The sequence below is a fragment of the Agelaius phoeniceus genome, chromosome 10 (genome assembly GCF_051311805.1).
Source record: "Agelaius phoeniceus isolate bAgePho1 chromosome 10, bAgePho1.hap1, whole genome shotgun sequence".
Lineage (NCBI taxonomy): Eukaryota > Metazoa > Chordata > Aves > Passeriformes > Icteridae > Agelaius > Agelaius phoeniceus.
Genome location: NC_135274.1, coordinates 16,461,504 through 16,482,538, shown reverse-complemented (window position 1 = coordinate 16,482,538; position 21,035 = coordinate 16,461,504). Strand labels below are relative to the sequence as shown.

At 47.8% G+C, this 21,035-nt stretch overlaps 1 protein-coding gene across 2 annotated transcripts in view; it reads right to left on the bottom strand.

Annotated features, from left to right (window-relative positions):
• P3H2 (prolyl 3-hydroxylase 2) overlaps positions 1-21,035 on the bottom strand; it is a 62,268-nt gene that overhangs the window by 13,562 nt on the left and 27,671 nt on the right. For both annotated transcript variants that reach the window (XM_077184000.1, XM_054639419.2), the window contains exon 2: positions 806-952. In XM_077184000.1, the coding sequence (XP_077040115.1) occupies positions 806-952 (147 nt within the window). The remainder of the gene's footprint in view (positions 1-805; positions 953-21,035) is intronic.

Sequence of the window (21,035 nt, the reverse complement as noted above, 5' to 3'; positions counted from 1 at the left end):
GGGACAGGGCAATCTCCCCAGACACCTATCAGATATAACCACTTGTACCAAACCATGTTTAAGCCACTGATGGACTTTGGACCAGTGGAACCTAATAAACCTGCCTAAATGCTCTTCTGAATCCTCCATACTTAGGGAATACTCAGTGCCACTCTTACATTATGCATTATATTTAAAAAAAAAATCTTTTTTGTTGTTTGTTTTTACCCTCCCACCAAACAACAAGACTGAATGCCAGGAGAAGAGATTGCTCATTTTTTAGAATGGCCCCTAATAAGCACCTCCATTAATTACATCCAACAGCCACTCCTGCTCCCCTGAGTCTTGTGAAATTGAAACTGGGAAGTTGGGGCTGGCCCTGGCATTGACTTGGGCTTTTGCTTTGTGGAGCTGGAAGCAGCTGACACTCTCCTGCCTGCCACTCTGCATCCTCACCACCACAGCCACCCATGTGCATGTACCCTGCCCAGGTGGGAGAACTCAGGTCAAAGGAAACACACAGGAGCTGAGATGTCATGGAGGCTTCCATCAAAGCTGTCTGCTGGTGTGTGTTCACAGCCATGTGAACCCCAGAGCTCTCTGAACAGAAGGATCAGGCTGGGGGTGTAGCAACCAAACAAAGAGCAGAGTGCCTGGAGAAGGCAGGAGCAGGCTTGCCTTAAGGGAAAATGCAGAAAGGGAGAGTTTGTTTTGCTGTATTGGTAAGAATTTCCCCATTCATAGATTAATTTCTTTTGGCCTCCTAGTCTCTCCTCTCCAGACTTCCTGATACTTAAGCTGGGCACCTCTTCAGCCTCAGACTCACCATGTGCTGCCTGGCCTCCTGGTCAATCAAGGTGGCCTTCCCTGACGTGCTCTTGTAGTTCTCCAGGTCCTGCTGTATCTCCATGTGCTCAGGGTTTGCCATGAAGAAGGTGTGAGCTGCATTTGCTGCCTCCTCCAGCTTGTTCAGCTGTAACAAGGTGAGAAACACCAAGTGAGACTGGTGATGTAGAAGGTGAACACAGCAGTTTATGCTGCATCCTCTGACATCCTTTTGACACCACTGGATTGGGAAATGATGGGATAACCAAGGAAAACCTGAATGCAGAGGCTAAAGAAAAAAGCTGAATTGAGAGGAAAGCCCCATATCCGTGAAATGGAAAGAGCTGGAGCTCCTGAGAGCCAGACAAGTCACTGCAACAGGGTCTGCTGATGATGGGATCCAGCCTGTGTTCCAGCAGCACATCCTCTCAACTCAGCTACTCCAACCCCCTGCACAGTCCCAGGTGGAAAGATGCTCTCATGAGATATGAGATGGAGAGAGGAGGGGAGCAGCTGCAAAGACTCCTCTCTCTACAAGCCTTGGAGGCTGAGCTTTGCCCAGGCTGAGGGATTCTGCTTGGAGACAGGGACTGAGGACCATTTATGAAGCTCAGCTGGGTATAGCTGCAAAAGACCAGACTCTGCTGATGGTGGCAGAGGTATAAAGAGAGGTTTATTTTGATATTCCAAATTATTTTGGCTTTAGAGATTCAGAACTGAGGACCAGACATCAGTTTCACCCTGGAGAAAGCCTCATAAACAAACAGAACTGCTAGTGCTAAACACATCCATGGCAGCTGCTGGGAGTATCAGGAGCAGAACAGATGTTCAGGTGAAACCTCTGCATGACCTAGCATGAGACAAGTGTCTAAAACACTTGCTTCTGAAAGAAAGCCAACACCGCTGGGTACCAGCAAGCTGCAGTCAGGTCCCTGGGATACATCAGCAGTTCAACCCAAACCTGTCAGCCAGGGCCAGGCTAATGCTAGCCCAGGCTAGGCTGAGTCCAAGTGTTCTCCTTGGCAGCAAAACCCACAGCAAGCCCTGGCACATCCATGGGACATGGAACAGCAGCTCACCTGCACAGGCAGCCAGCAGACAAACCCCACCAGCAGGGTGGGAACAGAGCCCTGCAGGGGAGCATGAGCTTCACATCTCTGCAGCAGGGCAGAGTGGCTCCAGGGCAGAGCCAGCCCAGGAAGCACACAGGAATGTCCCCAGAAGGAAGGTGAGAGCCACAGCATCTCAGCCCACCCCCCTGCACACCACAGCACAGCTGTGCTGCAGTGCCCACAGAAACGCAAAAAATTTGCCTTGTGTAAACTTCAGAAGTTTTTAAGGATTATCTCTGTACTGACAACATGTGCAGGGGAGCCAGATTTTACTGCAAAAACAACATCTATTCCAGTCTTTCATTTGGAGTTTTCCAAAGGACACCACTCTCCATAATAATCCCTTGGCTTTCCAGCAGGCATGAAAAATGACTATAAGAAATTTTTAACCGGGACAGCACATACAAAACGAAAACCCCTCCAGAATAGAAGTTTGGGTTGTTTTGGTTTTTTTTTTAAAGAGACATTCTTATTCAGAAACATAGGTTCCATTTTGAAATAGATTATTTCAACATAATCCCACTCTGGAAAAGGTCATTGCAGCTGGACACCATCGGATGTGGGATAAAGGACTCACCAGAGCATCTCACAAAGGGAATTCTCAGGTCCTGCTGAGTGTCTGTGGGAATGCCACTGCAGTTGGTAATTAGAGACAGTCAAGATGGAACAAAAGGTTTGTTGGAGTTGTGAGCTGCTGACCTGATCCAGAGGACTGCTAAGAAGCCACTATTTGAGCTGCCCGGGGGAATTTTATTCTTCCACACCACAGATTTCTATTCACAAACAGCACCCTGCCTGTGCAGATTTAAAAGGGACTAAAGACCTCTCAGAAGGGGAAGTGGTCCCTCGAGACACAACCTGCAATACTCTCCTGTGGGATGTTCTTTTTCCCCTTAGCTCTAGATCCTTTTCAGCAAACTGTCAAAAACTGTCAGAGATCCCAGGATGGGATTAGTTCTGGATAACATCCATCCCTGTGAAATAGGACGAGTCTGATTTCTAGACAACAGAAAATCCCTTTCAAACAAGACTCACTCTATGTCTAGTCCTGCTGGCTCTACACAGCAGAGATGACCTTTGGAGTTTGCTAAGTGGACTCGGAGCAGAACATTTTAACTCAATGCTTTTCAATTTATCACGTTCCATATTTGCCTTAGAAACATTCAAGTAACATGAAGAAGCCAACAGCTGCTAAGGTTAGGGAGAGTTTTTAAGTCAGTGAGTGTGTATAAAAGCAAAATTCCTAACTGGTAAGACACGTTCAGTGTCTAGCTCTGACATTAGTTATGAAACACTCTGGGGAAACTTTTGCCAAAACACTTTGAATTCAGAAGGAGCAGGATATTTTGGTGCTTAAAGGTCTGGTCTGGGACTCAGGACACCTGGACTCAGTTCCTGGCCCTGTCACAATCTCACTGTGCAGTCATTGGAAAAAAATAATTTTGTTTTCTTTGTGCCTGATTTTCCATGGTTTTTAACTAATAACAATAAAAAATAATAGCATTTCTCCCACAGAGTAGTAATTTTGTTTATTTGGATGGCAAGCAACTTGGGGGCCAGAAGCATGTGCAAGCACGTAACACAAGGAAATTTTGATGTTTGCACAACAACTGCTGAATGAAAACGAGCAAGGAAAAAATGACAAATGTGGACTCACAACCTCAGTATGTGCTCTAAGCCCTGCTTGCTCACCCCACTGGAATGAGATCGCTGGACTCTTGCTGCAGCTTTGCACCAAACCCTGTGTATTTCAGCCAGAGAACACACAAGAAATCAGAGCATCAGCACTGAGAGAGCCCTGGGAACACCCTGTCCTGTCCATTTGATCTTAACATACCAACACCTGGAGCTGAGAAGGGGAAAACACAACACGTAAGTGCTGCTGGGTTGTGATGCTGGAAGATGTTTATTTTCCTCAATGAGATTTAGGAGTGGTTCATAAAAAAAATATTTTAAGCAGCAGAACCTCAGATGAAAGAATTTCAGCAAACTGCAATGTGCAGTTTCACTCCCAGCTGGGACAGTGCTGGCCTGGGCTTCAGTGGGATTGTGGCTTCCAGCCTGCAGAGGTGGCTTGGACTAGGAAGGCTGCTGAAACTGGAGCATTGTGCAGGAACAAACACAGGCTGGAGAAAGGACCTGGAGTGAGCATCTTCATCATCACTAGACAACTGAACCCAATTCTCACTGATAACCATTGAGAAAATCCTTTATGGAGCCTCCATGGGCTGCATGGTGACACACAGCACAATTCTAACTGACCCTTACCATTCATTGCCATTCTGGTACCTGTCAAGGTATGTTTAAGACAGCAAACTCCATGCTGAGCAGCCTGATTTGTACCTGTGATGCCACAGTCACCAACCTGCTCGGCTTAAGAAACGAGCTGTCTCACTGGAACATGTCTAACTTGCTGCTTGATTTTACCCCCACTTCAGCTGCTGGGTGCCTAAAGAGAAACCCAGAGGATTCACCTCATCACTGAGAGCTGCCCCAAACACCTCAGACTGGCTCAGCTCCACGTGCAGGCACATGTTCTGAATTCACACTTGCCTTCACCCCTTGCAGACAAATGAATTCTGAGCAAAGCCCCTCTCGTGCCAGATGCTCAGCACGCTGGCACAAACTCCTGTCCCCTTCCTCAGGGAAAAAGCCTCACAGCAGCACCATGGCCTCAGCCACAGTGACCCAAAACTCACAGTCCTTTAGGTTTGCTCTCTGGAGCTTGGCAGTGGGGATAAGGAAGCGGAACAGGCAGGGTGCCAGGCCTGTGAGACAGGCACTGCACAGCTTTACAGTCAGCTCATGCAGCCAGGGCTGCTCTCCCACCACCACCTGCTTGTGCTGAACACTGACACTCTGCAGCTGCAACCACAGCAACTACAGGTATTCAGCTGCTCCCAGCTCATCCTGAGCTTTTCAGGGCAAAAAGCAAGGATGAAAGAGGGGCGGAAGTCAGAGGATTTTAGAGAGAAGGTAGCCAAAGCAATACAGATCCTGACTGCCTGAGAAAAGAGCTCACAGGTATGATATAACCAAGACCTCAGACTATTTTTCATAGAGTTCCCATTGCATTGAACTTAATATCAGATATTGGCAGCTGTCATGCATTCTGTGTCCAAGTGCCCTAACCCAATCTGCTTCTGTATCAATGTTTCTTCATCACGTAAAATATAGTTTCAATTAAAACTTTTTTTTAGGGGAACAGAAGTAAGGTTTATTTATTGGAAAACATGGCAGATCCCTCAGCATTTCTCACCACGCCAGGACTGGACCTACCTGCACATAACCTCAGTTAATTGCAGAGTGTATGAACCTGGCATGGAGCCTGTGATGAAAAATTTCAAACCATTCAGCTGACCTAGAAACCAAAGTTTCCAACCTTGTAGACAATCCCTGGTTTGCTGAACAGATAATGTTTTTCTAAACTCTTCCACAGCTCCACTGCTGCTGTGTTGTATTGAAGGCTTAGTGCACTGGGCTCTGCAGAGGAAGGAGGCTCTGGAGCCTGCAAGCACAACAAGGGAAATAAAAGGTTCAGTGCCATGAAGGATTAATCCTGCTGTGTCTGTGCAGAGCTTACTGCCCAGGAGAGAAGGAGCAGTGAGATGGTTATAAATAGCATCTGACCTTATCTCAACTATTTTATTATTGCAAATAAGAAGGATGAAATTCTTCAGAGAAATTAATCAGGAAATTTTCCTTCTGCTGATGGGTCACACATTTGCTGAAGTGTTTGCAGCCCACTATGGCACCAACTGGTCCCACAGAACCACCAAAATCAGAGAGCAAGGCAAGCACACAGCAGGAAAGGGCCTTAATCAAGTGCAGGAAGAGGTACCCGGAGCCAAAGGTGTGAGGCCATCTCTAAGTTCAGTACCACACCATCCCCTGCTCTCCACACCCTCTACCAGTTTCTTGTCTTCCAACTCAAGACAAACAGGGCTGCCTCCTACCCCTGCTACTGCTGTGATGGAGGCTCCCCATGTACATTTTGAGAGTTTTTTTCATTTTCAAAATGAAGACAACCTCCAGCCTGCTTTGGACACTTAGATCACCCCAGCCTGTGTGCTGCTGCCTACCAATCACTCTGGTAGCTCCAAATCCAAAACAGAACAAATTTGCAGAACTGGCACAGGGAAAATCTCTCATGAGAAAGGAAATTTAGAAATGGCTTGGGGGTTTTTTGGTATTCCAGAAAGCAATTTTCAGGACATGGATATATGTAGATTGGTAGCTGCATGGTCAAATGAGCTAACTAGGTGATGAATTCAGTCTTCAGAAAGTGGGAGATACTTGGAAATCTAAAAGCAAACACCACTTCATTATTCTTTATGGAAAAAAATTCTTTAAATTAATGAAGAGGGAAATTATATTTCTTAATGAATCTCTCCCTTGAACCACGCTGGCATTATTTTATATGTGCACGAGTCCATGCTGAGCAGAATGACTGGATAACCTTGTCTGAAAGGGCCATTTGGCATTAAAAAAAACCAAATTAGATTGACCCTCACATTCTCCCTTCCTTCCCTCTCTGACATGCTCTTCTTGAACTGTTCCCAGGCATGTAAGAATGAAGATTTCCACACGTTTCTGGCTGTGCATTATATGCTCCAGTGCACACTTGTGTAACAAATCCTGCACAAGGAGCAGGGCATTTACTCACAGCAAAACCACTTCCCAGTGGGAAGGACCCTTCCCATATAAATCTCCAACACACTGAAGCATTGCAGATTCATCTGCAGAGCAAGCAGTGGGAAATGTGTTTGTGTTTACTGAACCTTCGATCTGACTGACTGTGAAATACACTCTGAGCCACATTTTGTCCTGTGTTGACACTCAGCACTGCCCAACAAACCCTGAGAGCAGCTCCGTTGTGTGTGAAACAGTATTTTCCATGAGGAAAAGGTGGGGTGTATTCAGCCCTCAGGAATCTGTGCAGATGGTTACCCATGAAGTTCCTGCACCCCAGAGTTTCCCTTGGCCAGATAATTAACCAGTTCTTTAGAGATGAGTAGCATGGGAGAAGCAATACACTCACACACTAATGGCAACAAGCAGTGCTTGGTACTAAAAGGTGGACAGCATAAAACCAGCCAGGCTTTCCACAGCAGAATTTCTTCTTGCATGCCCTTCCTCCTGTTGTTATAACATCCCTGTGGCAGCCTGAGCTGTTGCTTACCTGGAAAAGTATCAAAGATTAACCCAGGCATTTTAATCTAATGAAATCAAGCAGCTGGGACAAGCAGGATGTGACTATCCCCTCCCAGCACTCCTGTAGGCCACTCCCTGATAGACAAATAATGAGCTTTCATCTGATATTATGAATGATAACTGAGAGGCAGGTGGTCCCCAGAGTCATGGAAATACCTGGAAGAAGGAAGGTGAATCTTACTGAACACATTGGGGAGGAGTGAGGGAAGCCTTTGCTATCAGAGGAGGGCCTCATGCTTTTAGGGGAAAATCAGAACAAAACAAACTTGGCAGGCAGTTAAAAGCAGCTTTGCAGTTTAGATGTGAATTTTCTCCAGCAGCCACACTGCAGCTAATCAGGCTGCACTGACTGATAACTGGGTCACACTCCTAACCCAGCTGTCTCCACACTGGTATCTCTATGGCAGTAATTACTAAAACACTTAAGAAAAACACAACAGAAAAATCTGACACAAGCAGAAAAATTCCTACAGCAGAAACTTTCCTCCCTTTCTACAGTTTAGCAATGGCTCAGCACCTCTTAGGAGAGTCAGACATGATGAGCTGTTGAATGCCCTTTGGGAGCCAAAGTTTCCTGTGCAGATGTATATGCTTGTCTGCTGCTACCTAACAACATCCAAACAGCTCCTGTGTCCCCAGAACACGCCCTTCTCAGAACACACACGGCTTTCCACCTCCATCCCAGAGCCAGGAAGCCACAGCGACCTGGTGATAAATGATACTTGTGTTTTGCAGCCCTTTCATGCTGTAAATGGAATTTTGTCAACAGGCTTAAGGCCTGTGCCAGCCTGAGGACTGCCTCCCTACCTTTCCCTTGAGCCACAGAAAGGTCTTCTCCTGGAGAAGGAGCTGACTGACTCATGGTCAGTTTATGGTATTAGCACCAGAGCTTTCATTGGAAAAGCAGAGTGCAGAGCCCTGAGGGTGGGCTGCAAACAGGACTGTGCTATCTGAGGAAGAGCTTATCTCTCCCTGCCCTGATCTGTGATGGGGCAGCAAAGAGAAAAGCAAACAAACAATAGATTTCAACAAGAATGCAGACTCACAGCATATCTGTGCATTGTTTCCTCACCCAAAACCCTTGAAAGTCTTCAAGGAAATGGTTTTAATTCGTATTTCTCCAGACACAATATTTCTTGGATACCTTTTCCAGGGCTCAAGTCTTAAATGAGCAAATAATGACTGACAGCTGCTGAATTCATGGAAGCCATCATGATGGTGATGGACATTAGGGCACTGCAGATCTGATTAAATAAACCCATCAAATTCCAATTTAACCATTTTGCAAAGCCTGTGAAAGATCTACAGACTGGGGGTGGTCTGTGCTCACCATGAGGGGAACTGACTGACACCAAGGGAAAGCAAACTCAGCTTATGCCTTAGGTGGGTTTGAAGAAAAGTGCCATATTTGAAAAGAGATTTCTGTGCTGATTCTCCACTACTGGGCCAGCACAAAGGCACTACACTGGAAACAAAGTCTGCAGACAAAGGGGATGAGAAAATATATCCATAGTTCTGCAATGTAATCTTGGTTGGTCTGAAAAGCAAAGGAGAGGTCCTGCCAGGAGCACTGCCTGCATGGGCTGCCAAGTTCAGTCCAAAGGTTTGATTATCCCAGGAATCTTCCCCCAGCAGTGGCCAGGGGTGGACACTTGTGGGTAAGCCATAAATACATGGTGGGTACACAGTGGCCCTCACACACAGGGCATTGTCAGCAATGTCCAGCAGCTTACAGGCTTCCTGAACCAGGATTTGCCTCTGGAGCACTGTGCTTAAAAGCCACTGATGGCCCTGTCCTCCTGGGAATTGTGTAATCCCTTCTGGAACTCATTTATACAGGCTGCAATAAATAAGGGATTTGGGAGATTTTAAGACATCAGTGTATTATTTTCACCAGAGTACACGTGGGGGAGAGAAAGACCTACCACTAGGCTATGGTAGAGTTTTCAGAAAACGTGGAGCTGCAAAGTACAGCTCTGTACTCATCTGCAAGGCAAGAGGAAATGCAGCAGTGCTGCAAAACTCCTCAGTTCCTCCAATGCTCAATGTTCATAAAACTCAAACCCATCTGAATACAACAGGGATAGGGCTTCCCACCAAAAGGCATCTTCTGAAATGAAGAAACACGAAACAGGGCAGGGGAAGGGGTCTACAAGGCACCTTCTCACCCAGAACACTGAGAGCACATCAGGTCTCAAGGGTTGTTGATAGAATAGGATGCTGGCATGTGATGGATTGTGTTGACTTCAAGCAGAGCAACCTCCAGACATGGTCCCTGCAAAATCTGACCCTGAAATTTCAGGGGAGAGGTTCCCTTTCATAAGGGCTGACGCACAGCGCGCTGAAGAACCCACATTTATGCATTGCCACATTCAGTTTACCCAGCACCACTGAAGAAATGTGTATTTCATTTGGAGAGGATGTAACTCTACCCTTGCAAACCTGCTTCTTACCCTCCTCCAGCTCCCCCAGCTTTGATGAGCACTGTTACTAATTTGAGAGAGGAATTGCTGGCTTTGAGAGCAGAGTGACACCAGTCTGGGTGAATGGCACCTCTGGCAGCCCAGGGACACTGTTTGGAGATGTGTGCTCTGCTGCTCAGGCTCTTGGTGTAGCTCCAGAGGGTCCTGTGGACTTACACCAGGACAGATTTGGCTCGTGCTCCAGCGAGTGAGGCCACATACCACTGGGACAATTGTCTCCATACATGACACACCACAATCTCAGCTGGATTTGCTGCTTCTGAAATGAGAACACTTTGCTTGCTTTCCCCAGCCTTGGCTTGGTAATCATTACTAAACACTTATCAGCTAGACAGCCTTCATTTCCTGAGAGCCTGGACCTAATTACACCAGGAAACGTGCTGCTTTTCCTTCAGACACTGAAAAATGCTGCTTTCTGAGCCCTTCTACTACAAAGTTTAACTTTGTTCTGATTAGTAGAGGGTAGGGGAGGGCAGAAACACAGCCAGATCTCAAGAGGCAAATGCAGTGATCCTTCACAGAAATGCCGTGGCTTCACTCTACATCATTAATAGTAACAACAAAATGCCACAGATATTTCATCTCCCCTCCCTCCCCTATTAATCTTAGCTGAACCCTGCGAGGCCCCTGCACAGAGGTATCATTTTCCCTCAATTGCAGGTAAGGAGTCTGATGTCTCACAGCAAATCAGAACCAGACCTCGGGGCTGCCTCCTAATGCTGTTCCTCGAAGGAGTGAAACAAGCCCTGCAGCTCCATCCCCTTATCAGGACATTCCATCCTGGTGGGATGAAGGAGCCTTTGCCAAAAGCAGCGCTTTCAAACCCCTCTTTTGTGCCGTGGGGCCCCACTGGGACCTTGAGTTACAATTGCCCACTTGTAATAGAGCCCAGAGTATCACCTCCAAATCAAACTGTTGGTTAATTAGTGTATAAAAAATCCCCCTACAAATGCACAGTAATGGACTTATAGAGCCATTAGCACCAAATCACAAGATCTGCTGCTGCAGCAGCGTCACTTTTACCCTGTGAGATGCCCAGGAGCTGCTGCCCAGCCTGGAGGGCTGCCAAACATCCACATCCAATGGGACAGACCTATGGCAAACCTGCTTGGAGAACAAAGGCAAGGAGACCTGAGCTAAGGGGTTGTGCTTCCCCTGACTCAGGCTTCCAGGCATCCTCATTGATTCTGTTCTCCCAGCTTGGTAAAGAACCTACAGAAATGCAGAGTGTGTCCTCCCAGTGGTGCAGTTCTCCCTTCACAAGAATTGGTAGAATGACATGGATGGGATGTGTCAGCTCCCAGTTTGACCAGTTCACAGGTGGCCAAAGGAGTGAGTGACCCAAGGGGAAGTGGGCGCATGTCTGTCCTTGAGGGCAGCCAAGAGATGTGTCCTCTGCCAAGGGCTGATCAGTGGCACATCCCACATGTCTGACTCTGGGTGCTCTCCTACAGGTGTGTACCTTCACCCTTCTTCCTCACAAGCTGCAAATAAGACAGAGAGCACTACCCTGGGCAAGAGCAGTGCACAGGCTGGGCACTTGGACTGCTCACATTCCTGTACTGGGGGCAGATGTGGATAGAGCCAGGCAGGATGCCAGCCACAGCCTGGATGAAGTTAATCACACATGAAGTTAATCACACACAGATGGATGTTAAGCTCCATCTTCTCACACCCTTGTGATCCTGCTTGCTGGAAACCCTGTACAGACACACCCCTCCACAACCTTCTTCACACCAAGGGCTGAAAAGCATCCATGGTGATGGATGACCTTCACTGGGCTCCTACCCAATCACCAGCTCAATTCTCAACTGGCACTGGGAAGCAACATCCTGAAGGATGCACGTGTCACTTGGGGCAGGACACAGGTGTTTATTCCATCACTGCTTGCACTGCTCTGCCTGCCTGAGATGGAGAAAGCAGCTGCTTGGTGCAGCTCCAGGGAAGGATGGCTCCCTCTGCACAGGGAGCCCTGCCAGCCGCTGCAGGATGATCCACAGCCCGTGGGGACTGCACAGGGATGCAGCAGGATACCCAGGGAGTGCTGTGCCCCCCGGGATGCTGTGGGACCCCCCTGAGCACAGGGGCTCACAGCACTGCAGCTCTGTGCCCCTGCTGCAGCCCCAGCACTGATGTCACCCTGAGAGACAGTACCTGCTGTCTGGGGCAGAGCTGTGCTCCACTGTGCAGAAAATGAGGAGCTGTCTGCCCTTGCTGAGGACACATGAAGTCATGCTCCTGTGAGAAGCCAGTGTTTTCCAAGCACTGGGGTTCTGCTTTCAGTTGCTGGCTCTGTTCTGATTTACTGGGAATTCCTCTGCAGGCACTAAGCATCCCCATGACTCAGTTTCCCTGTAAAACAGGAGCACAAACCTTCTGGCCCTGACTGCTGGGAGGCAGAATGACAGCATTCAAAAACCTCAGATGACACGTCAGGGCTTAAGACATTGCAAGATTTTTCTGTTGATCTGAAAATTATGCAGTGGACTCCTGTAAGAGCTCACTCAGTCCTTATAAGTGGCTCTTTGTCACTGTTCCCATCCACACCCTGGATCCTCTTTGAAGGGCAAATACCATAAAAAGCTGTTTATAGAGACTGAGATCTCGAAAAGAGAAGTCAAATAGGGTCAGGCTCTCCATGGCTTTGCTGCCCTGAGCTGTGGCCAGGGGCTGCTTCCTGCTCCCACCCGTGATTGCAGGGAACACTGACCCATTTGTCTGAGGAGCCTCCAACGTGGGTGGGTGGGTGGCTCCTGCCCCTCCACAAACATTTCATCTCCACTGGAAACAGCTAAGACGGAAAATGTGGGTGATGCCAAGATTAAGAAAGAGAATTAGGGAAACAGCAAGCGTCCCTAATCAATCATGCTTGGACACTGAGGGTTTTATGAGCACAAAGACTTCACTTGAATTCTTTTTTGCATTTATCTACAAGAAAGAACAAAAAATATAGTGGCTGAGGAAGTTGCCAGATGTTGATTCACCCTTTTGCTTTCTGCAAATGTTTCCATTTTGCTGAAAACCCAATCAGCAAACTCAGGAACCCTTAAAAATTATTTATTTAGAAAACAAAACCTTCAAGCACCTCCATGGCAGCACATGACATGGATGAAGGCAGAGGAACCAGTCTCTCACTGGCACCAAGTCTGGCTTTCCTTGGCACAGAAAAGATAAAGCTGAAAGAAACAGATATGTCAGTGCAGGGATTTTTAAAAGAAAATACAGGTAAGTATTTTAACAAAACTTCTGGTAAGGATGCTAATCATCATCTGGCTCACAAAGATCCTTTAACTTGGTCAAACACAATCCAGGGTGGCAACACAGGCAGGCAGAGACAGAAAGTCACAGAGGGCAGTGAGGCAGGCAGGAGGTAATGACATCCTATGGGACTCACCCCAAACCCCTGAGGGGAAACTACAAAAGCTGAGAAATCCCATCACAGCCAGTGAGAAGGATCTGCCACCACACACCTCTAACAACAGCTCAGAGCATCCCAGGGAGAGTGCAGGAGCTGCAGCACTTTCCAACATTTCTATTCTAAACAGAGATTTACAGCCAACTATTGATGGATTAAATAGGGTGAAGACTAAGTCACAAGTCTGTTGTTAAATTTACTCAGCCTCTGGCACGTGCACCTAACCATAATACCGCATCTAATTTTGGTCTTGTTTTTTAAGAGGATCACTTTGGACTTAGTTTCCACAAAACTCTTCTGTTTAACTTAGTGAGCAACAGCTGTTCATTTCAAGAAGCTCTTGGAGAAACATTCATCTGCTCCCAGATCAGACTACCAGTAAAAATGCAGAGCATCCTTCTAACACTACCAAAAAAAAAAAAAATTTGTACTTTAAAAAGTGCAAATATGAAGAACTTTTGAAAAATGTGTTTTGGTCATTTCTGAAGCTAATTCAAAACATAAATCGCTGCAGGTGTAACTTCACTGGAAACACATGGCTTTCCATCCAAAATAAATCTGGGGCACAGAATAAAATCTGCCTGACCTAAATGGTGACTTGGCAAACAGAGGCATGGGCAGACTTGCAGAGTCAGAGCTGCATGCAGCTCTCTGGGTTATTACTCACAGATGCTGTCCATGACAGCAGCATCCCTCTCCTCTGGCTCCCTGGGAGTGCTTCCCTGGAGCTCACGGGGCCGGGCTGTGGCAAAGCCCCATTCAATGCAGCAGAAACAATCCAGGAACAACATACATGTGAAAAGGAACACTGGTTCCCAGTGACAGCAGCAGAAAGGTCTCTGCCTGCCAGACCACAAACAAGCTGGAGGCGTTTTCCTCCCTCATCCTGCTTGACACGAGACCTGAGCCAAGCTCCTTCAGCAGCTCTGGGAAGGATTTGCCGTGAGACCGCCCGTCCGTCCGACTGCAGCTGCACAGAACTGCCCCTGCCCTGGTGAGGGGAAAGGTTCTGCTGTGCAGGACAGCAGCAGCAAAAGCTCTGTCTTGTGATGGGGCAGGAGAGACAACCACCTCCAATTTTCCATCAGTTCTGGGCTGGATTTTACACCAGACCAACAACAGTAGAAGCTTTTGACTGATGGAAAAGAAGCGTTGCTCTGAGTGAAGCACCAGGAGGACCAAAGCCTCAGGAGCTGCACCCCTTGGTTTGCCCAGGACAGGGTGGGCTTCCCACTGCAGCTAGAGATTCAAACTCACATTCAGGTATGGGATGAGGGCTTCCCAGCACGCCCAGATGCTCAAACCAGGGCTGCAAAGCAACTGCTGCTCACCAAGTACCATACTACACTTTTTTGTCTCATGCTCAATAGATCAGCTGGCCTGCTGGCATTTTTGATCCCAGGCTGTTCAGCAAAGAGGTCAGACTTAGGTACCCATGAGCTGCACAGAATAGTCCTCTTTGTCAGCAGATGAGAGCAGTCCAAAGAGATGGCTCAGAGCAGGGCCAGTGCAGCCCCAAACGTGGATGAAAGGTGGGTGACTCCTTCTCTCACCTCACCCCAGAGAGCTCATAAGCGACGTTCAGGAAAGGCACCAGAGGCCAAGTCTGGAGGAGGAGGACAATGAGAGCAAGAGAAATACAATAAAGTTTCTCTTTTAGAAAACAGATGGCACCAAACCATGCAAAAAGGCTTTATGATCCCTCAAGCAGGAAATAAGTGATGACATACTGTCATGTTGCTGTGTCAACAGCTGACACGTCGCAGCAGGGTAATTTCACAGACTCCCACGTTAGTTTAAAAGCTCTCTTTGAAACCACAGAGCTGGGGCAGAGGCACTTCAAGTCTTGCACAGACAGCAATGGCTCTGCAGCAGACCTGCTGCTGCAGATTCAGAGCCTCAAGAGCCAGCCCTGCACAGAGAAGCCACAGCCAGCCCTGCCATCCACTGAAACCATCTGCGGCTCACCACAGACGGCTGCTGATACAAGACCAAAGCACCAGCCTCCCTTCCCTTTCCCCCTCCAAGAAAACAGTACCCTGACCCAAAGTGTGTTCAAAGGGTTCATTGTTGTCTGGCCAACACACACGATGCTTGAAGCTGGCCTGCAAGTCCTCAAGGCTGTGGACAAAGTTCTGCACGTCTCAAGCAGGCTACAGCACTTCTGAGAGCCTCCTTTATCCCTAAGAGGGCTTTTGTTTGCTTTTAACATTATACACCAGAAACAAAATATTGCTCCCTCCCTCCCTGTCTTTCTTATTAGAAGCAGGCACTGGCATTTTCACCAACAAGATTGCCAGGCAGTTTTTCTGAGGGTCTGCATATTCACTTTCCCTACTTTTTTTAGCAGTGGGGTGCAAGAGATGAATCCTTGAGGACTGGCCCACATGATCCTGCCATTAAGGACACCAGGAGGGATAGCTCCAGGAAACTCTGTATTTCACTGTGCTGCCAACTGGAACTGCTTTTCCTCTTCCAGCAGCAGGTCCAGCACAAGTCACACAGTCAGATACCAGCAGAGAGAACAAAACCCATGTTCCCTACAATCCTTATGGAAAGGTTATCCCTATTTAACACAAATTCTGCAAAGCCCATTCAATCTCTAGGCAATATCTCCTTTTAGAATCCAGTTTCATTTCCCAGCCCATGATATTAGAGAGAGCCTGAGTGCAGATGCATCTCCCACTGACTTTTTCTTTTGAGAGTGATCCTGCCTTTAGGAAAGTTTGCTGAAGTTACCAAGTAAGTGTACACAACCCTCTCCTTGGAAAGCAACACATTAGAAAACAGTCTGGGCTCAGATCAGAGTAAGTGCTTTTGCTCATTAACCTATGAATTTACCCTCTCTCCTGCTCCAGGTGAGTGCCTCCCTGCTCTGCAGCAAGCAGGCACTGCAGCATCAGCAGCAGCTCTGCTCTGCCCCAGCTGCAGTGCTGCTGGCCAAAGCAGGAGGCAGGATCCTGGGCCATGGCTGTGACTCACACTCCTGACCTGCCAAATAAGTAGTTTGGAGCAAGGAAGTGACAGGCAGACTCAAACCAGAAAGTGGTGAAACAAAATGAAAGAAAATCCTCCTCAGCTCTCCTTGCTTGCATCCAGCAGGGAAACAAGGTGTGCAAAGCAGGACAGGTGTCAGGGCACAGTGGTGACACACTGACACACAGATGGGCTCTGTTCCTTCTTCTGCCAGAGGGAAATGCCCTTTCCAGCACTCCACCACCTGCTCTAGTGGAGTGATGGCCATGTCCAGGTGTTTGGCACACAGCAGGCAAGCCAGTGCCCTGCACAGGTGAGCATCACATTTCACAGAGTGCTGCCAACCACACTGGTGCTGGGTGGGTTTCCCTGCCTACCCTCTGCTGTAGAACATCAGAAGAAGTAACACATGCCCCAAGGCTTCCCCCAACTATTGCACATCATGCTGGGTGGTTCTGAGCTCACACACAGGTACAGGAAAACACCAAAACTTAGAGCCATGCCAGACAATGGTAAATCTCCTAAGTTGTATTTGCAAATCTCCTATGCAAATCTCCTGCTAAGGGGAGTCCAAAATACAACCCTAGGTAAAGTGGCCCAAAAAACAGATGCTCCAGGTTTGCCTGTTTCTGAACAACTTAATTCACAGCTTTCTTGGATGGTAACATCCAATCTGCAGATAGGGAGAGGGGCACTTGTGAAGTCTCCCAGGGAGAAATCCATATTTCTATGACTGTACTTTGACCACTGTAATGAATGACCCTAACAAGACTCAATTATGTGTTCAGCTGGCAAGAAGGGGTCAGGCACAGCAGATCAGCATGAACCACAGCCCACAAATACCAGTGAAAGAAATCTGAACCAGGATGACTGCCCTGCCCATAAATCACATTGTTGTGAAGAAATCTGGAGGCATGGTCATGATGACCCCTCTTGCTTATGTCCCTGACCCAGGTGACTTCCTACAGGAAAATCCACTATATCCTGTTCCACACACACACTTTGCCCCAAAATCTTCTTTGCCAAGTTTCAGCCCATGGCTGAGATTTGATAGTCAAGTTAATGACTTCAGTATGTGTCAGTTCAGAGGGAGAAGGATGACACAGTCAGCCTGACTCTTTCCCACAGCCTTCTGTGCCTGGTAAATAGGAAAAACACCAAGAAAGGGAGGAGGATGCTGTGCCACAGCCCTTGGGAAATCCTGCTGCATGACTGGCTGGGCAGGGTGGATCAGCTCACTGGCAGGCAGGGCAGATATTGTCAAGGAGAGAAAAGGGCTGATTAGGCTTTCTAGCACTAATAATATCAAAACAGAATATTGCTTTCATTGGCAGCGAAGCAGAAAATGAAATGGTGCAAAAAGGAGAAGCCTCAGGTGAAGTGGACTGGAATAATGTCAGGTCTGGAGCAACAACAGCCCTCAAGTGCCCTTTATAGCTGAGTTTTTCTCTTGCACATGGGGAGGTCTGTGAGGTACAAGCTATCAACTCCTACTCGCCACCCCTGGGAACCCTCCCACACTCCTGCCTTTGCACAGCTGCTAAATTGGCAAGTGTCTGCAGGCTAAAGCAAGCCCTGGGAGACATGAGCCAGATGGTCCCACTGCCCACTCTGAGCCTGGGGGAAGAACATCCTCACTTGCTGCCTCTGAGAACAACTGAAGTCCACTTCCTTCAGTGCAAAGGGGAGCAAAGATGCTTTTGCTGGCATCTCACTCTAATAATGAATTTTGGTTCACAGGTCTGACCCACAGGCTCTCAGCTCTTAAATCAAAGACTGCAGAGCAAATCTCCTTGCTGCTACACAGAATGACAGCTTAGACCTTGCCAGACTCTGGTGCTGTGGCTCTCCCGTGCTGGGTCCCTCACACTCCACCACCCCACAGCCCAGACAGAGTCTGGGCTCTCTGGGGCAGAGAGGGTTTGCTAACACACCTGTACACTGATTAACCAACTAAAGCACTGACTTTCTGTGACTACCTACTGCTGTAGCATCATAAACAAAGAAAGATAAAAAGCAGGAGTACCAAAGAGCAATTGAAGCAACTTACTGAAACTTTCTAGAGTGTTCCTAAAGATCTAATGAGCTTTTTTTTTTTTTTAATTTTGTTTTGTGCAGACCCTGTGCAAAATCCAGAGCACATAGCTACAGGTACACCCCAAGTGGAGCATAAAGGCACTGTGAGTCTTTAGGATGTTCCCAAGCTAAAGTCTCCTCAAGCATTACAGCTCTTATCATCTAAACACACAGGCATGCTCACACACAGCAGCAGCAGGTTGTGACAGCATGCCAACTGTCTGCACACCTGCATGCACTATTATTATATATTATATATTTATTATATTATATATTATATATTATATATTATATATAATATATTATATATAATATATTATATATTATATATTATATATTATATATTATATATTATATATTATATATTATATATTATATATTATATATTATATATTATATATTATATCGAGGGCAAACTGTATGTCTGAAATCAAAGCTAGGCGGAAAGGATCAGTTATCAGTTTACAAGTGGTGTGATGCACCTCAGCTCCAGAACTCAAGCAGCTGGACAGAGTTCAAAGGTATTTTTCCTTTTGTTTCTGTGTGCTGAGTGTCTTCTCCCCAGCCACCCTTCCTTCAGGAAAAGATGAATACAAATTGTCTGTTAATTGACAAAAATAACTGAACAAACCGGGCGGCAGCAGGGCCTAGCACACCTCCCAGCTCAGCTGTCCTTGGACCCAGAAGTGGCCCAGCAGAGCTCTGGAGAATGCAGGAAGGGCCACAAGGGTCCAAGGAAGGGACACTGGTGGCTCACTGGTGTGAGCAGGGCCATGGAGCTGGCAAACCCCTGTGCCCTCCCCTTCTCTGACCCTGTGGCTTTTGCTGCTTCCAGTATTCTGTGCAGAGAACAGATGCCTTTTCCATACACAAAATGAGTTATTTCCTTGCTCTCGAGGGGGAGACGCTTCCCTCCTACACATCCATCAGGTTAATGCACATTTACAGCTCCTCCAGGGGAGGGAAAGGCCAGGGGTCCCCACTGCACCTCACATGCTCAGCACTTTGCTTCCAATAAGCAAGAACCCCCTTTGCTGCTGGGAGGGCAGCCTGGCAGAGCAGGGTCCCTGAGAGTGGGAGGGCACTGATGGGGGCCAGGATTTGGGGCTATCTGGCTGCTGGAAACACTTCAGCTGGCTGTGCCAGAGAGAAAAAAATAAATTAAATCAGTAAAAAAAATAAAGTGACTGGGGAGTTAATGTCATTAGTTATCTGACAGCTGGAAAATGTGAGCAGCCATTGTCTGCAAGCCCCCACAACTCCTCCGGCCAAACCAGTTTGCTGAAAGCAGCAGCAATAAAGCATAGGAGCCAAGACTGGAAACACTGAGCTCCTCTCCCTGCCCTGCTGCCCTGACTGAGGGAACAGGACAGCTCAGAGGTCACCCTGCCCCAGCTCTTGGGCCCTTGGCTTCCCTGCAGCCCTCCCTGACCGTGTCCCCCCCGGCAGCTTTGGCGCAGCAGCTCTGGGGCCTGAGGAGGCCCTGGCAGGAGCTCTGTCCTCTGCCACCCACCCCCAGCAGCTGTGCTCCATCTCCACACACAGCCAGCACTGCTGCTGTGCTGTCACTGTCACCATGAGGGGAGCACAGCTCCTGTCCCCACTCAGCTGCCACGGGGAGGGAAGGAGCAGGCCAGCCACAGCCCACACCACCAAAACCCCAAAACCATCGCTCCTACTCCCAGTTCCACTGATGGGAGATGCTACACACCTCAGCACCTTGCAGCTGAAACAAAACTGGTCCTCTTCAGCCTGAGAGATCTTTGCACTGTTTCCTCAGTGTGCATGAATGTCTTAGCATTGCCTGCATGAAAACAGAAAGAAATCCAGAGCTTCAGGCACATGCAGCATCTTCCACCAGCCAGCAGTGGCCAACAGCTCTAGGGTACCAACAGTTTAACAATTCCTTAACCTTCAGGCTCCCTTCCCTTCCAGCAGCTGAGCCTGAGCCAATGCCACCTTCCCCAGGCACAGGCTGGCCACTGATCTGCTCCCAGCAGTGCCCTGAGCCCCCTCCAGTGTCAAACTGATCTGGTGCCAGCATGAGAGGGAGCATTCTGAGAGCACTACTGGGAGGAACCTTGTCCTGGGGAGAAGATTTGATGGCAAACTGTGGGTTTTTCCCTTAAATGCTTGCAGAGAAATTTAATCAAAAAATGTTCACAGTCTAGTTCTGAAAGTGCTGAATTCAGGCACTGAAACTACATCTCACTTCACCTCCCAGAATAATGGGCAAACAAACCAAAGATTCAGTTCCAGGAGGTCCTTTTAAGCAACTCCAACTCATGGACAAATTTGTGGGACTCCTTTTCCTCAGTCCAGGTAGCAAGCTTCAGGTTTTACCTGATCACAGGCACTCTGCTGTCCCACCAGTCAAAGGTAAATTCCACTGGTCCAGGTCAATTGACTCCACATTGAACAAGAAATGAAGAATTGCCTTCATGGCAGTGTGAGAATTAAATCTGACCTGTGCTCATACCCAGATGCTCCTCTTCACATAGACACACACTCTGAGGTCTCTCCCAAGCTACTCTGGTGCAGCAAACCCTGTGAAACACTGAAAGGCACCAATACCCCTTGGCCTGAAGAGCTCTTTGCTCAGCACCTCATCAGATGACACAGCTGCAACAGATCTACAGCAGCAGCACAGCATGTTCACACTCCTACAGAGCAATAACCGAGATCCCAAAGACATCATTTCCTCACCACTTCCCCTGACGAGTCCCACGCACTTGTGCAACAAACAGGAGGATTCTGATCAAGGCAATTCACATGGGTGTCAGCCACGTTTTCCCTGGCATCTCCCTCACTGGATGCTCATGAACTCCAAAAACCACATAAGAGCACCTCACAGCAGCTTGTTCCAAAGTCTTTGTGTTCCCTTCCAGGCCATCTGCCTTCCTCTACCTTGCCTTCATCCAACTGGGAAACACACATTTAATTACATTCATTTAT